The sequence below is a fragment of the Salvelinus alpinus genome, chromosome 4, assembly GCF_045679555.1.
Source record: "Salvelinus alpinus chromosome 4, SLU_Salpinus.1, whole genome shotgun sequence".
Taxonomy (NCBI): Eukaryota; Metazoa; Chordata; class Actinopteri; order Salmoniformes; family Salmonidae; genus Salvelinus; species Salvelinus alpinus.
The window spans coordinates 39,456,996-39,472,988 of NC_092089.1; the positions used below are offsets into that span (position 1 = coordinate 39,456,996).

The 15,993-nt window shown below is 39.7% G+C and overlaps 1 protein-coding gene across 2 annotated transcripts in view; it reads left to right on the forward strand.

Annotated features, from left to right (window-relative positions):
• Positions 1 to 15,993, forward strand: part of LOC139573497 (cyclin-dependent kinase 14) — a 230,937-nt gene that overhangs the window by 44,047 nt on the left and 170,897 nt on the right. For both annotated transcript variants that reach the window (XM_071397003.1, XM_071397005.1), the window contains one exon: positions 10,748 to 10,993. In XM_071397003.1, coding sequence (XP_071253104.1) covers positions 10,748 to 10,993 — 246 coding nt within the window. The remainder of the gene's footprint in view (positions 1 to 10,747; positions 10,994 to 15,993) is intronic.

Below are 15,993 nucleotides of genomic sequence, written 5' to 3' on the forward strand. Positions count from 1 at the left end.
ACTACCGTACATTCTCTAATAATCTATTGCTCATATTGTAGTGTAACTAAACCACTACCGTACATTCTCCAATAATCTATTGCTCATATTGTAGTGTAACTAAACCACTACCGTACATTCTCCAATAATCTATTGCTCATATTGTAGTGTAACTAAACCACTACCGTACATTCTCTAATAATCTATCTAGCTCATATTGTATTGTAACTAAACCACTACCGTACATTCTCTAATAATCTATTGCTCATATTGTAGTGTAACTGAACCACTACCGTACATTCTCTAATAATCTATCTAGCTCATATTGTAGTGTAACTAAACCACTACCGTACATTCTCTAATAATCTATTGCTCATATTGTAGTGTAACTAAACCACTACCGTACATTCTCCAATAATCTATTGCTCATATTGTAGTGTAACTAAACCACTACCGTACATTCTCTAATAATCTATCTAGCTCATATTGTAGTGTAACTAAACCACTACCGTACATTCTCTAATAATCTATTGCTCATATTGTAGTGTAACTGAACCACTACCGTACATTCTCTAATAATCTATCTAGCTCATATTGTAGTGTAACTAAACCACTACCCTACATTCTCTAATAATCTATCTAGCTCATATTGTAGTGTAACTAAACCACTACCGTACATTCTCTAATAATCTATTGCTCATATTGTAGTGTAACTGAACCACTACCGTACATTCTCTAATAATCTATCTAGCTCATATTGTAGTGTAACTGAACCACTACCGTACATTCTCTAATAATCTATTGCTCATATTGTAGTGTAACTAAACCACTACCGTACATTCTCTAATAATCTATTGCTCATATTGTAGTGTAACTAAACCACTACCGTACATTCTCTAATAATCTATTGCTCATATTGTAGTGTAACTGAACCACTACCGTACATTCTCTAATAATCTATCTAGCTCATATTGTAGTGTAACTAAACCACTACCCTACATTCTCTAATAATCTATCTAGCTCATATTGTAGTGTAACTAAACCACTACCGTACATTCTCTAATAATCTATTGCTCATATTGTAGTGTAACTAAACCACTACCGTACATTCTCTAATAATCTATTGCTCATATTGTAGTGTAACTGAACCACTACCGTACATTCTCTAATAATCTATCTAGCTGATATTGTATTGTAACTAAACCACTACCGTACATTCTCTAATAATCTATCTAGCTCATATTGTAGTGTAACTGAACCACTACCGTACATTCTCTAATAATCTATTGCTCATATTGTAGTGTAACTAAACCACTACCGTACATTCTCCAATAATCTATTGCTCATATTGTAGTGTAACTAAACCACTACCGTACATTCTCTAATAATCTATCTAGCTCATATTGTAGTGTAACTAAACCACTACCGTACATTCTCTAATAATCTATTGCTCATATTGTAGTGTAACTGAACCACTACCGTACATTCTCTAATAATCTATCTAGCTCATATTGTAGTGTAACTAAACCACTACCCTACATTCTCTAATAATCTATCTAGCTCATATTGTAGTGTAACTAAACCACTACCGTACATTCTCTAATAATCTATTGCTCATATTGTAGTGTAACTGAACCACTACCGTACATTCTCTAATAATCTATCTAGCTCATATTGTAGTGTAACTGAACCACTACCGTACATTCTCTAATAATCTATTGCTCATATTGTAGTGTAACTAAACCACTACCGTACATTCTCTAATAATCTATTGCTCATATTGTAGTGTAACTGAACCACTACCGTACATTCTCTAATAATCTATTGCTCATATTGTAGTGTAACTAAACCACTACCCTACATTCTCTAATAATCTATCTAGCTCATATTGTAGTGTAACTAAACCACTACCGTACATTCTCTAATAATCTATTGCTCATATTGTAGTGTAACTGAACCACTACCGTACATTCTCTAATAATCTATCTAGCTGATATTGTATTGTAACTAAACCACTACCGTACATTCTCTAATAATCTATCTAGCTCATATTGTAGTGTAACTGAACCACTACCGTACATTCTCTAATAATCTATCTAGCTCATATTGTATTGTAACTAAACCACTACCGTACATTCTCTAATAATCTATTGCTCATATTGTAGTGTAACTAAACCACTACCCTACATTCTCTAATAATCTATCTAGCTCATATTGTAGTGTAACTAAACCACTACCGTACATTCTCTAATAATCTATTGCTCATATTGTAGTGTAACTGAACCACTACCGTACATTCTCTAATAATCTATCTAGCTGATATTGTAGTGTAACTAAACCACTACCGTACATTCTCTAATAATCTATCTAGCTCATATTGTATTGTAACTAAACCACTACCGTACATTCTCTAATAATCTATCTAGCTCATATTGTAGTGTAACTGAACCACTACCGTACATTCTCTAATAATCTATCTAGCTGATATTGTATTGTAACTAAACCACTACCGTACATTCTCTAATAATCTATCTAGCTCATATTGTAGTGTAACTGAACCACTACCGTACATTCTCTAATAATCTATTGCTCATATTGTAGTGTAACTGAACCACTACCGTACATTCTCTAATAATCTAGCTCATATTGTAGTGTAACTGAACCACTACCGTACATTCTCTAATAATCTATCTAGCTCATATTGTAGTGTAACTAAACCACTACCGTACATTCTCTAATAATCTATTGCTCATATTGTAGTGTAACTGAACCACTACCGTACATTCTCTAATAATCTATCTAGCTCATATTGTAGTGTAACTAAACCACTACCCTACATTCTCTAATAATCTATCTAGCTCATATTGTAGTGTAACTAAACCACTACCGTACATTCTCTAATAATCTATTGCTCATATTGTAGTGTAACTGAACCACTACCGTACATTCTCTAATAATCTATCTAGCTCATATTGTAGTGTAACTGAACCACTACCGTACATTCTCTAATAATCTATCTAGCTCATATTGTAGTGTAACTGAACCACTACCGTACATTCTCTAATAATCTATCTAGCTCATATTGTAGTGTAACTGAACCACTACCGTACATTCTCTAATAATCTATTGCTCATATTGTAGTGTAACTAAACCACTACCCTACATTCTCTAATAATCTATCTAGCTCATATTGTAGTGTAACTAAACCACTACCGTACATTCTCTAATAATCTATTGCTCATATTGTAGTGTAACTGAACCACTACCGTACATTCTCTAATAATCTATCTAGCTGATATTGTATTGTAACTAAACCACTACCGTACATTCTCTAATAATCTATCTAGCTCATATTGTAGTGTAACTGAACCACTACCGTACATTCTCTAATAATCTATCTAGCTCATATTGTATTGTAACTAAACCACTACCGTACATTCTCTAATAATCTATTGCTCATATTGTAGTGTAACTAAACCACTACCCTACATTCTCTAATAATCTATCTAGCTCATATTGTAGTGTAACTAAACCACTACCGTACATTCTCTAATAATCTATTGCTCATATTGTAGTGTAACTAAACCACTACCCTACATTCTCTAATAATCTATCTAGCTCATATTGTAGTGTAACTAAACCACTACCGTACATTCTCTAATAATCTATTGCTCATTTACATTTACATTTAAGTCATTTAGCAGACGCTCTTATCCAGAGCGACTTACATATTGTAGTGTAACTGAACCACTACCGTACATTCTCTAATAATCTATCTAGCTGATATTGTAGTGTAACTAAACCACTACCGTACATTCTCTAATAATCTATCTAGCTCATATTGTATTGTAACTAAACCACTACCGTACATTCTCTAATAATCTATCTAGCTCATATTGTAGTGTAACTGAACCACTACCGTACATTCTCTAATAATCTATCTAGCTGATATTGTATTGTAACTAAACCACTACCGTACATTCTCTAATAATCTATCTAGCTCATATTGTAGTGTAACTGAACCACTACCGTACATTCTCTAATAATCTATTGCTCATATTGTAGTGTAACTAAACCACTACCGTACATTCTCTAATAATCTATTGCTCATATTGTAGTGTAACTGAACCACTACCGTACATTCTCTAATAATCTATCTAGCTCATATTGTATTGTAACTAAACCACTACCGTACATTCTCTAATAATCTATTGCTCATATTGTAGTGTAACTAAACCACTACCGTACATTCACTAATAATCTTGCAGCTCATATATCATAGTGAGACTGTCCTATCTGGGTTAGGGTGACAGAGACTAATTCAGAGTGTCATACTAGGTAAACTACAGCTACAGTATGCCCTGCCACCAGCTATTATATAATGATAGCATGCAAAAACATTTGTTTGCACATGTCACAACCATAGACACTGATTGTGTGTGTGTCTGCCAGCCAGTTTGTTCTCTCCACAGAGTCCAGAGAGGCTCATAGAGTCTTGCTCTGACATTTTTGGGAGGTCAGGAAGGGAAGTGGGATGTGGGAGAGCTGTGGCTGGGGAATGGGAGGAACTGGTAGAGAGAGGATGTAATGCAGTAAGTATGCCTGTGTGGTGTGTGTGTTTGTGCTGTTGATGTTATTTTTGCATTAATCACTGTTACAACGTTTTGTTTGGGACATGGGTTATATCGTTGTGTTGTTGTCGAGATTTACTCTGCATGCATTAGTGCATTAGTGTTGCACTGTATACCAATACATATGTACTTTTTCCAATACTAGAACATGAAAAATGCTTTGGTACTAGAATTGTAGTTTCGGTACGTCTGTCAAATGTGTCTCAAGGATCAAGCCTGTCTATCAGCGCAGCCGACCCCCCCACTCATGCTGCACAGAAGTTAACACAAAGTAATGTGACACAGCATGTAGAAATGTTGAAACTGTTAATTACTGTTCGCAAAACAATGTCTATACAGGCTAGAACACTTTACAATACAAGAAGATACGGGTATCTTCCAGCTTTAGGCTAACTTTCCTTTCTAGCTGACTGACAGCTAAAGGGGCTCCCGAGTGGTGCAGTGGTCTAATGCACTGCATCTCAGTGCAAGATGCGTCTCTACAGACCTGGTTCTTGGTCGCTGTAGGCCGTCGGTGTAAATAAGAATTTGTTCTTAACTGACTTCCCAAGTTAAATTTAAAAAAGAAATAAAGCAAACATCAATTCACTACCCTAATACTTGTATTATCACTACCCTAGTACTTGTGATAATATGCTAATAACTATAATGCCAAATATGCTGATTTCAAAGCTGATTGCCACCAAAAATGTTATTAATTCACTTATTCGGTCTCTCTCTCACCTCTCTTCTAAAGATCTATTGCCTCAGTGAACTGACTGTGCTCTGATGGTCCGCCTTGCCTCGTGAATGATGTCATTACTGGTTAAAGAGACAGCTGACATTTTTATAAAATAAGCTTCTTCCATGCAAATGTTGTTGATCAATACAACAAATAAGTCCCAAATGGAAGGGAAACAGATTGTTTGATATCTGTAGCCCCAAGAAATCAGCCCCCCAAAAAGCTAAATAACTCAATGCATGCACACGCTCCTATTGAATATGCATTCACCTGTACTGTGGATAGGCCTAGGCTCTACATTTTGATTTACACAGTTTATCAATAGATATTTACCATTCAAATAAATGATTACCATAATGGTGTTATGTAGTTAGGTTGATAAAAACAAAGTGAAATCGATTGTTTAATTTATTCTCTAGTGACGTAAAAAATTCAAATCATGATGTTGAACTCAAAAGATACCCAATAATTGAACAGAGCAGTAGCTGAGTTCATCTGTCTGGATGAAGTGCCATTCTGTGACTTTGGCTAATATGCTGTCTTGTTTTGCTGTGGTATCATTTTGGTATTGAGTATCTTGATGGTATTGAGTATCTTGATGGTATTGAGTATCTTGATGGTATTGAGTATCTTGATGGTATTGAGTATCTTGATGGTATTGAGTATTGTGATACTAAATGTAGTATTATCTAAAATAAGGACACATGACAACGAGGTTCTAGCTCCAGCATGTTTACTAGGCTAACCCTCGCATGTCATACATAGGTACGGATACCCACAAGGGACATCCTACTACATCTTCCCCTCTCCAATGAACAAGAACTCAACATGCATAACCACTGAAGCATAACTGAAATGCAATTTGGAAACCAGTATTATTCTCTAACATGCTACTTCACATCCTGAAACAGTATGAAAGCATTAAATGACACAGTATGAACATTAACTTAGTCTATTTGTGCTGGGTATGGTCCCCACAGTATGTTAACATAGTCTTTCAGACACTCTGGTGGCTTCACATCCCTTTTTGGGCGCGCTTGTGGCTCTGTGAGCATTCTCTCTCCTTCACCCTCTTTTTGTGCATTTTCTGTGGCCTCAGTCTGTGTGGCTGGTAGATCTGGAAGAGCTCTGAGGTGTGTTTTGTTCCTTCGTACCTCTTCTGAGCCTGTGTCCACCACATAGGAGCGTGGGGCATCCACTTTCCTCAGCACTAAGGTGTCTTTGAGTTTGTAATCCACACACATTGACCTTCTGCCAGCTCTGTCTCCGATTAAAGTCTCCAGTTTGCATTTGTTTCAGCCGTTTGTCCCTCTCAGCGAAGGCCTTCCTGTTAGGAAATCGGGGTTTAAGCTGAGCCGGCGAGACAGGCAATGGGGAACGCAGCGTCCTGCTCATCAGGAGCTCGGCAGGCAACGGCCCATGATGAAGTGGTGTAACTCTGTAAGCTAACAGAGCCCTGTATGGATCCTTGTTCTTTTTCAGCAGTCCTTTGACTGTTTTCACAGCTCTCTCGGCCTCACCATTACTCTGTGCATGGTAGGGGCTACTGGTCACGTGTGTGAAGTCATATTCTGCGGCAAAAGCAGGAAAGGGGCTTGCAGAGAACTGGGGAGCGTTAACTGTAACCAGGACCTCAGCGACCGCTTGCCTGGGAAAAAATTACTTTAATCTATTGATAACACCAGCTGATGTGGTTATGGGTGTCTTTGCTATTTCAATGTATCTTGAATAGTAATCTACCACTAGCAGATAAGTGTCATTTTGGCAGCTCTGTTGCCATCATTGGCTCCGGATGACAAGGTTTACATTTTGTACAGACCTCACACTGGGCCACCAGCTTGGCAATCTGAGTACTCAGACCAAGCCACCACACCGACTGTTGAGCCCTCAGTCTGCATTTGGTTATCCCTCATGCACTCTGTCTAGCATTTCTGGTTGTAGAGTCTCTGGGATAACTATCCGTTGTCCTTTCATGAGATGGTCTCCATTACAGTGGTCACTTTGGTGCACCCAAAATGGCTTCAGCAGCTGAGGCAGTTCCTCCTGCCTGGGCCATCCCATTTTGCATCTGTCGGCAGATGGGGTCTCGTTGTTCCTCTGCAATCTGCTGCAGTTTGGTCTGAGATGCAGGTAGGCTGTCCCTTACTGCATTAAAGGACACCTGTACCTCACCCTCTAGACATTGCTCCTCCTCTGATAATGGACGTTTAATTGGGGCTCTGGAGAGTGCGTCTGCTGTGATCAGTGCCTTCCCTGGCACATACACCATCTTGTAGGTGAACCTCAGTAATCTGAGGCGGAAGCGCAGAACTCTGGGAGGCAAGTCGTCCAGTGTTTTTGTCATTAACAGAGCCAACAGTGGTTTGTGGTCAGTCTCTGCTGTAAACTGCAGGCCAATAAGGTATTGGCTGAGCCTTTCACATGCCCATGTGATAGCCAATACCTCCTTCTCCACTTGTGCATACCTTTGCTCTGTGTCGGATAAGCTTCGGGAGATGTATGCTATTGGACGTCACTCCATGTTATCCTGCATCTGTGTGAGGACCGCCCCTAGCCCAAAGGATGATGCATTTGTCTTAGCGTGGGGACGGTACTGGGCCAGCACTCTCTGTGAGGCCAGGTCTTCTTTGATTTTGTCAAATGCCACCTGTTGCACGTGACCCCATGACCAGTCATTCTCTTTGGCTAGTAAGTCTCTCAGGGGTTTGGTGGATCTGAAAACTGTGGGAGGAACTTACATATAGTGGCCATGCCTAAGAAGGTCCTGACTTCAGCCACGTTCTGGGGTATGGGCATATCTGTGATGGCGCTGATCTTCTCCGGGTCTGGCTCTATTCCAGCTGCACTGATTTTGTGTCCCAAGAACAAGACCTCTGACTGTGCAGAAGTGTGTGTCCCTTCCACACACGAGCACATTTTCCGCATGGACTATGACGCCACTCAGCCCATCCAACAGCTGGGACATGCGTCTTTGGAAATGCTCAGGACCGGAAGCGATTCCAAATGGCAAAACATTAAAACAGTAACGGCCAAACGGTGTTATAAACGTTTTGAGCGCTCTACTCTCTGATGACAGCGGAATCTGCCAGAAACCTGACCGGGCATCCAGCTTTGTGAAGACTTGTGAGCCATCCAACTGAGCCAGTGACTGCTCCACTGGTGGTAAGATGTGTCTCTCTCTGCAGAGTGCCTCATTCAAGTTAGTCATGTCCACACAGATCCTTATGTCCCCATTGGCTTTTGGGACCACTACCATCTCTACACACCAGTCAGTGGGACTCTCTATTTTAGACACCGCCCCAATTTCTTCCATCCTCCCCAACTCTTCCTTTACTCTGGCCAATAAAGGGATAGGCACATGGCTGGGGGTAGTAAGGGCATAGGGGACAGCATCCTCTTTCAGGTGGATTTTGTGGTCACCTTCTATCCTTCCTAGACCAGAAAACACTTTTGGGAATTTATTTTTGAAAACCTCCCCTGGGTCCTCCAGTTCGCTCACTCTCTCAATGAGTTGCAATGCTTCAATTGCTGGCAGCCCCAGCAACGGTCTGGCTAGAGAGTCAATGATGAAGACAGGCTGGATGGCACTTTTGTCTTTACTCTCCAGTTTAATCACCAACTGCCCTACCACTGGTAATATCTTATTACTGGGCCTGTACAGTTTTTTGTTTGTAGCGAGCAAAGGGCCATCTCTTTGATACAGCCTATACAGCCACAGTGTCTCGTTTAAATGACACAACCTCCCCATTGAGTGTAATGTCTGAATGCCAGCCAGCATTGTTTTCCCTTAGTTCTCCCAGAAAGATGCTGTCCTGCTGTACCTCCTCTGAGACCTCATGCATTTGCTTTAATCGACAGACAGCTGAAAAGTGTCCTCTCCTGTGACATTTCCTGCATTCCGAATCCTTTGCTGGGCAATCTTTCTATCTGTGGAAAGGGGATTTCCCACATTTGCGACAAACACTTGAACTAGCTTTTTTTAGCTCGGTATGAAAATGCATTTATTTCCTCACTCTCTTCGCTCTGCAAGGAGCTGCTGTCGCGCAGCATCGTCTGCTGTCTTTTTACTGTCTCACTTTGCCTAACCTGGTTTACAGCTTTGGACAAGGTAGGCTGGGAATCCAACTGTAACTTTTCAGAAAGTGATATATTTCTTATTCCCACCACAATCTGATCTCGGATCAGCTCTTCCCTGAGCGTGCCAAACTGACAATGTTCTGCTAGTTTGTGAACAGCTGTGATAAAACTGTCGGTGGTTTCACCCGGTCAGTTTTGAATGTCCATACAATCAAAATTCTCTTGGGGACTAATGCGAAATCCATCAGCACTAGCCACTGGCCTGTCCGTGTTTGCGCCAGAGCCCGTTTAACTTGGAGTCGCTAACCCTGAAATCCCGCCAGTTTCTTCCTCTTGCAACATGTTGCTTAGCAGTAACTTAGTCCTTGCTCGTTCGCTAGCAAAATAATGATATGCGCTGTTTTATCTCCAACACTGTGCCCTCCCTGCTTTGAAACAGCCTGAATGTATGATTTACTTGGTCCGTTCTTCACGTTTATGTGATTATTAAAACCACTTCTGACACCATGTAGTATTATCTAAAATAAGGACGCACGACAACGAGGTTCTATCTCCAGCATGTTTACTAACCTAACCCTCGCATGTCATACCTAGATACGGATACCCCCAAGGGACATCCTTCTACACTAAAAATGAGGATTTGTTGTTGTTTGTTCCCTGTCAGAAGCCCAACTGTGTAACGTGACTAATCCTAACCTGGGTGAGAGAGCTACTCCGCTCTGAGAGCTGCAAGGTGACTCTTCTGCTGCCTGGTCATTGTATATATGTAGTGATTAGAATAGCAGCTTGTTGGAGAGTCCAGTACTAAATATTTCATCTGAAAGGTAGGCTGTGGCACAACACGACACGCTGCCTGGTCCTTTTTTGCCCAGGGAACAAACACACTCTTTGTGTGGAGTAGCCGGTAGGTTGCATTGTTTTTAGAGGAAATGCGTGTGTATGTGTGTGTTTGTGTGCGCATATGTGCACTTGTGTGTGCGTGTGCGTGTGTGAGTGTGTGTGTGTGTGTAGGCACAGCAGCAATGGGGTGTGAAAGAGGTAGCAGCAGAAACAGAGTAGGCTGGTTGCTGTGTTTTGATCAGAGGGATATGGAGATAAAGATCTTCAAAAAGAGAGAGGAAGCACTGGGACTCCACAGGGAGGGAGAGATGGAGACAGAGAGATTACATGAAGGTAGATCTAGAGGAGGAGGGGAGTTGGTGGGGGGAAGGGGGGAAGGGGGGTAATTTTGGTCCGAACAGCAGTAAATGCAGATGTAATCATTTTCCTCACTTTCATTTTCGCTCGCCCTCTTTCTCCTTTCTCTCCTCCCTCTCTCTCGGTCCCTCTCTCCTCTCAGATATGTGTCACAAAGATGTCAACACGCAGCGGCCAGGGAAAGGACTCGGTCATCACGCCCCTGGACACCATCCCTGAGGACAGGAAGGTAAGGGTTCAGCGGACACAGAGCGGTTTCGACGCCTTCGAGAAACCCGCCAGCCAGGTGAAGAGGGTGCACTCAGAGAACAATGCCTGTATCTCCTCCAAGGCCTCCTCTACTGGGAAAGAGTCACCCAAACTGCGCCGACACTCCAGCCCCAGCTCTGTAAGTCTATACAGTAGCCTACACACTGTATGCTACATACTGTATATAAAATACACAGCACAGTATATAGTATACACAGTCTGTTGTCTACTCACTGAACAGTAGGGATCATTATTAATAATGATAATTACATAATTACAAATATTTTGTGGACTGTAAATTGACCACAAGAAGACCAAACAGATATAATGTGGGAATACATGGGAATACATGGCAACAGATGTATTAAATAAAAATCAGTTGGAGCTGTTTTCCTGGTGTTTTTACAGTCTTTTATGTCCAACATTTTTTACATGTATTTTTTTATAATTTTTGTTGATTTCTTGCTCTGAAAACTTGGGGGTCAAATGAAACCACCCACGAGCCAAATTCGGCCCACAGGTCGCCAGTTGGGAAACACTGCTGTACAGTATATACAATGCACAGTACGGTCATACAATGTATACTGTACAGTCGATAGTATACAGTACAGACTATAGGCCTGCAGTACATTATACTGGTTGGCGTGACTATAGTATGTATTGGTTGAAGCTCAATGTTAAATTCAGATCTCCCTACCATCACATGTAAGCCAATATGACACCCTCCCTGCTTCTCGTATTGCTCTCATGTGCACATTTCTGCCCAATAAAAACCAACGATGTGCCACTTTTCTGGAGCATTTTTGACAATGCTAACATCTTTTCAGCCGAATCTCAGAGTTCTAAAACCGGGTGCAACTCGGTTGCTACGCAACAGTAGCAGCTAACTAGGAAAATGCTTGTAGCTGCAGCTAGCTAGCTTACACCAGTTGGATAAGAAGCAAAAGGAAGGTAGCTAACTAGCTACCTAGGTGTATTTTGCTATGGCTGAACACTTGTGTGTAATCAACTTTGGGAAAACTGCCACACTGTTTATTTTTAATACATGCACACGCCAGAACAAACGTGTCGCTGTTAGAAAATCCAGAGCAAATTATATCCCTTAGCTTATTCATTAGTACGCACCCTCCTCTGTCAATGCTATTTTCTTCTTGTCATTATAATCCAAATTTGCGCTGACTGATCAACACAGTGTCAAGTTACTTTTCAATGTGTTCCTGAAAACCTGAAGTCACCCTCCACAAGTAAAACGTAGCAGGGGTGCAGGTTGCACACAAAGCATCCAGGTAAAACAACAACCTCATAAGGATCATTGCTTGTTTCCACGACCCGTGTGAAGTCAAAATAAAATGCCATGTTTGCTAACTTGTTTAGTTATGTGATAAAATGTAACTGTTTTCAACACATTGACGGTTTCAGGAACCAAGCAAGAGAAATAAACGTTCAGTCAGTACTGAGTGAATGAACAACAACATTTTGGAACGAACGTGTGCTGTCATCATTTATATAGTGTCAAGTTGACATACCTATAACAGGGTCCGTAGTGTAACGCTTAGCATCACCACGCTAGGATTTGAAGGTCCTGGGTTCACCTACCGGAGGGGCTATTTTGGCCATTCTCTTTCATTTATAGTTTTTGACACCCTCTCCCTTTCCCAGTACACACACACTCACACACTGGTGTGCACACGTACGCACAATGTGTGATTACTTTCATTTATTAGGTGTTTCTTAAAAGAGCCTTTGGGTTCGTTGGGCATCATTGAGTGGCAAGGTACAGAGAGTGTGATGCATACTAGTACTGGTGCGCGCGTCTTGCTTCTACGGAGGGGAGAACAGTGTAGAGACCAGCTCTCAAACTCTCGAAGAAGACGTCATTGCCCTCATCTGTCAGATGCATGCCATCCCTACGTTACAAATACATGCGATAAGTTGCACAGGTTGTAAACGATTCCTTTTCAGGCGCCACTTTCTGTCATTTGAGAAGCTAAGAAATTCTTCAAGCTGGCCCACGTCGAGCTGACAAACGACTTACGCTTATTCATAATCACACAGTACATCACACACTATCAGTAACAGTTATGTATGTTCTGTTCCAGATCTGTGAGTACGCCCATCTAATTTCATATTTATTCTGCCATTTATATATGTGGGAATGTGTGCTCTTTTACTGGAGTTGGACAGCTGTGTACAGCATTACTAAAAACATTTGTAGCTAAAGGATTTAGAGCACCTATCCAATGTCAGATTTGTAAATATTTATTCTTAAAAGTATTTTGTACTTTTTTGTTACAGGTGTTTCTCAGCAGTTTGCCATTTGTCACGGTGTTTGTATCAGGAGTTACTAAAATTGCTATTGACGAGCCACAGGGTCATACGGGCTTTTTTGCTCACCAAGACCTCAGCTGTTCATCGAGACCTGGAATAGTGGAATCAGGTGTGGTAGAACTGGGCTTGAACAAGAAAGCCTGCATAACCCTGTAGCTATTCAAGCGCAATTGTGGCCATCCCTCAATTGTAAGTGGAAAGTTTACTATGTCTGATGAATGTACTGTCGTGGTAATTTCCTGTATTACTAAATGAGGAGAGTTTACAAACCACACACAAGTCAGAGTTATATTTTAAACAAAACTACTACTGGTAACAATAGATAAAACAACATTTCAAATAACCTAATCAAATAAAAATCACTAAACTGAAAAACTCCACAAAGAAAAATGATTTAACCCATATGGTCATAGGAAAATAGAATTAAAGCAGCCTTAGTTAATATGGCTAAGAACTATATTGTTCAATTACACAAATTACCTTGAAATCAGTATTACAAATGACCATAAATTCATTATCCAAATGGCTTTCCAATGAGGGTGATCAAGCCACAATGGAAAGTCATGATAGAGGTCATAGGTCATACAAAATCCTTCAAATAAGTATTTTTTACTATATTAGACAAATTACAAAAATAGTCAAACATTTCCTACATGTTGTATCCCAGGTTCCCAGAACATTCCTTTATCAAAATAATTCACGTGTTTAAAAACGCGTAAAAATCTAAACAAACTTTTTTCCACTCATATCCGCGAGGTTTTCATTCCCCAAAGGTCAATCCTGTTCAGCTTGTACATTAATGATCTTCCTTCTGTCTGTACAGGGTCCGAAGTTCCAATTTATGCAGTGATAAATTCATGCAAATAACAAACAACAAGCTACACAAGAACTCATTACTGTAATGGTTCAGATGACAAAATTGCTCAGAGACTCATTTTTGCATCTCAATAAAATAAAACACAGTCTGCATGTTCCTCACAAAGAAAACAACTGATGCCCCTGAGACAGATGTTTATGTATCAGGGGAAAAGCTCAAATAACCAAATTCAACTTAGCTAATTTTCCAAAACATATGAAATTGTTTTGACTATAGAGGTAACCAAACTATAATAAAACCCAAACCTTGTGGCAACAGATCCACAAGATCCGCCATGAGAAATGACTGTATAGTTCCCTTAAGGAAAAGTACCTTTAGTCCATCTGCTTTCAGTGTGAGAGCTTCCCATGTCTGGAATACCCTGCCATTAGACACACACAACTGTGATTAATGATGCACTGTCCCTGTAAAAATAATAACTACTCAAACTGCAATCAACTTTAATGACCTGACATTGTTCCACGTAATGGAAACAGATTACAATGTTAGAATACATGAACTTTCTTGCTCAAATTCACTGGTGTTACCTAAACAATCAAACCAAGAATCAATAACCATTAGAATACATTATCACAATGTTTCCTTACTCACACCTAAATCACATTCAGTTTAACATATCCTATTTTTCTTTCTTTCCAGTGGGCAAAAACTATAACCCCTCTCCAACAACGTTTTGTCTTACCTCTTATTGTAAGTTTAAAACCAAACTTTACAACTTTCTCTTCTCTTTCCTCTTCCCACTTATGAAATGTCCAAGACTTAAAAAATAACACGCACCGCCAAATTTATAACATATGTCAGTCAATCCATAAGAATGAAAAACATTTCGGTGGGCACCTCTCTATCGCCATTATCTCTCCGCTATTATTTAGAATATCTTTAATTTAGGTAACTGTCTCCTCTATGATTCAGTAATTTAAATACGACTCCATTCTCAATACATTATTCCAGCAGATCATTTAGGCAACAGACACCGTCTTGCATCAAAATTCGCTTCGCTATAATTTTGAATGAATTAGTCTTATCAATTTAACCTAAACAATCTATTAAAAAGTTCAATTTATCCCTTCTTTCAATTTGAACCTAACAAGCTATTAAAACGTTCAGTTTATATCTTATACAAACACTAGCGACCATATCTTTCCAGGCAAAACATACAATTATTTGAATTACAATCAAAAACTCAGATTTTAGTTTGCATTTGCCGGGAACCAACCTCGGGTCTCCAGCTTGGAAGGCAGCTATTTAACCACTAATGCTATTTGAATGACTAAGACTCTCCGCACATAAACCCACTTTACAATTCTCTGTATTCGTAACTATCAAGACACTTCCCAGAAAAATAGCCCTAATTTAAAGGTCCAAGCGTTATTCCGGCTATGATTCTCACATGCCAAATGAATAGATTAGCAGTCAAAGAATAAAATCAACATTTATAGACTAGGAAACAGATCTTGCGCATTTTAATATAAAAGTAGATTATGTTTACTCATGCAACGTTACTTTACTACATCACATTAATCACGCAATGATAATTAGTTTGATGGAAACCTTGAAATCATAAATTACGTCGAGATTCCATTTTAATTCGCTCTAACTTTATGGAAAACGGTTTATTCAATAAATCCCGCAACTCCTCTCATACTGGGAAGAAAAAATTAAACATTTTCAGACCTTAAGGGCAGTTTTATTTCAAATGTTGTACCCAGACGGAGATAATCCAATAAGCGTTTTATAGTTCCACCGTTAGGGTAAGATAACCAAAAGTGGACACTCTAATCAGTTTCTAGAGCTCAATTTCCCAGATTTTGTAGACAAGTTTCATAGTGCCTTAAACCTCATCTTTATCAAATTATCCATTAAAGATACCAACTCAAAACCTACGTACGTCTACGAATGGGTGGTTTAAATTGTATCTAATTATATTCTCAGCA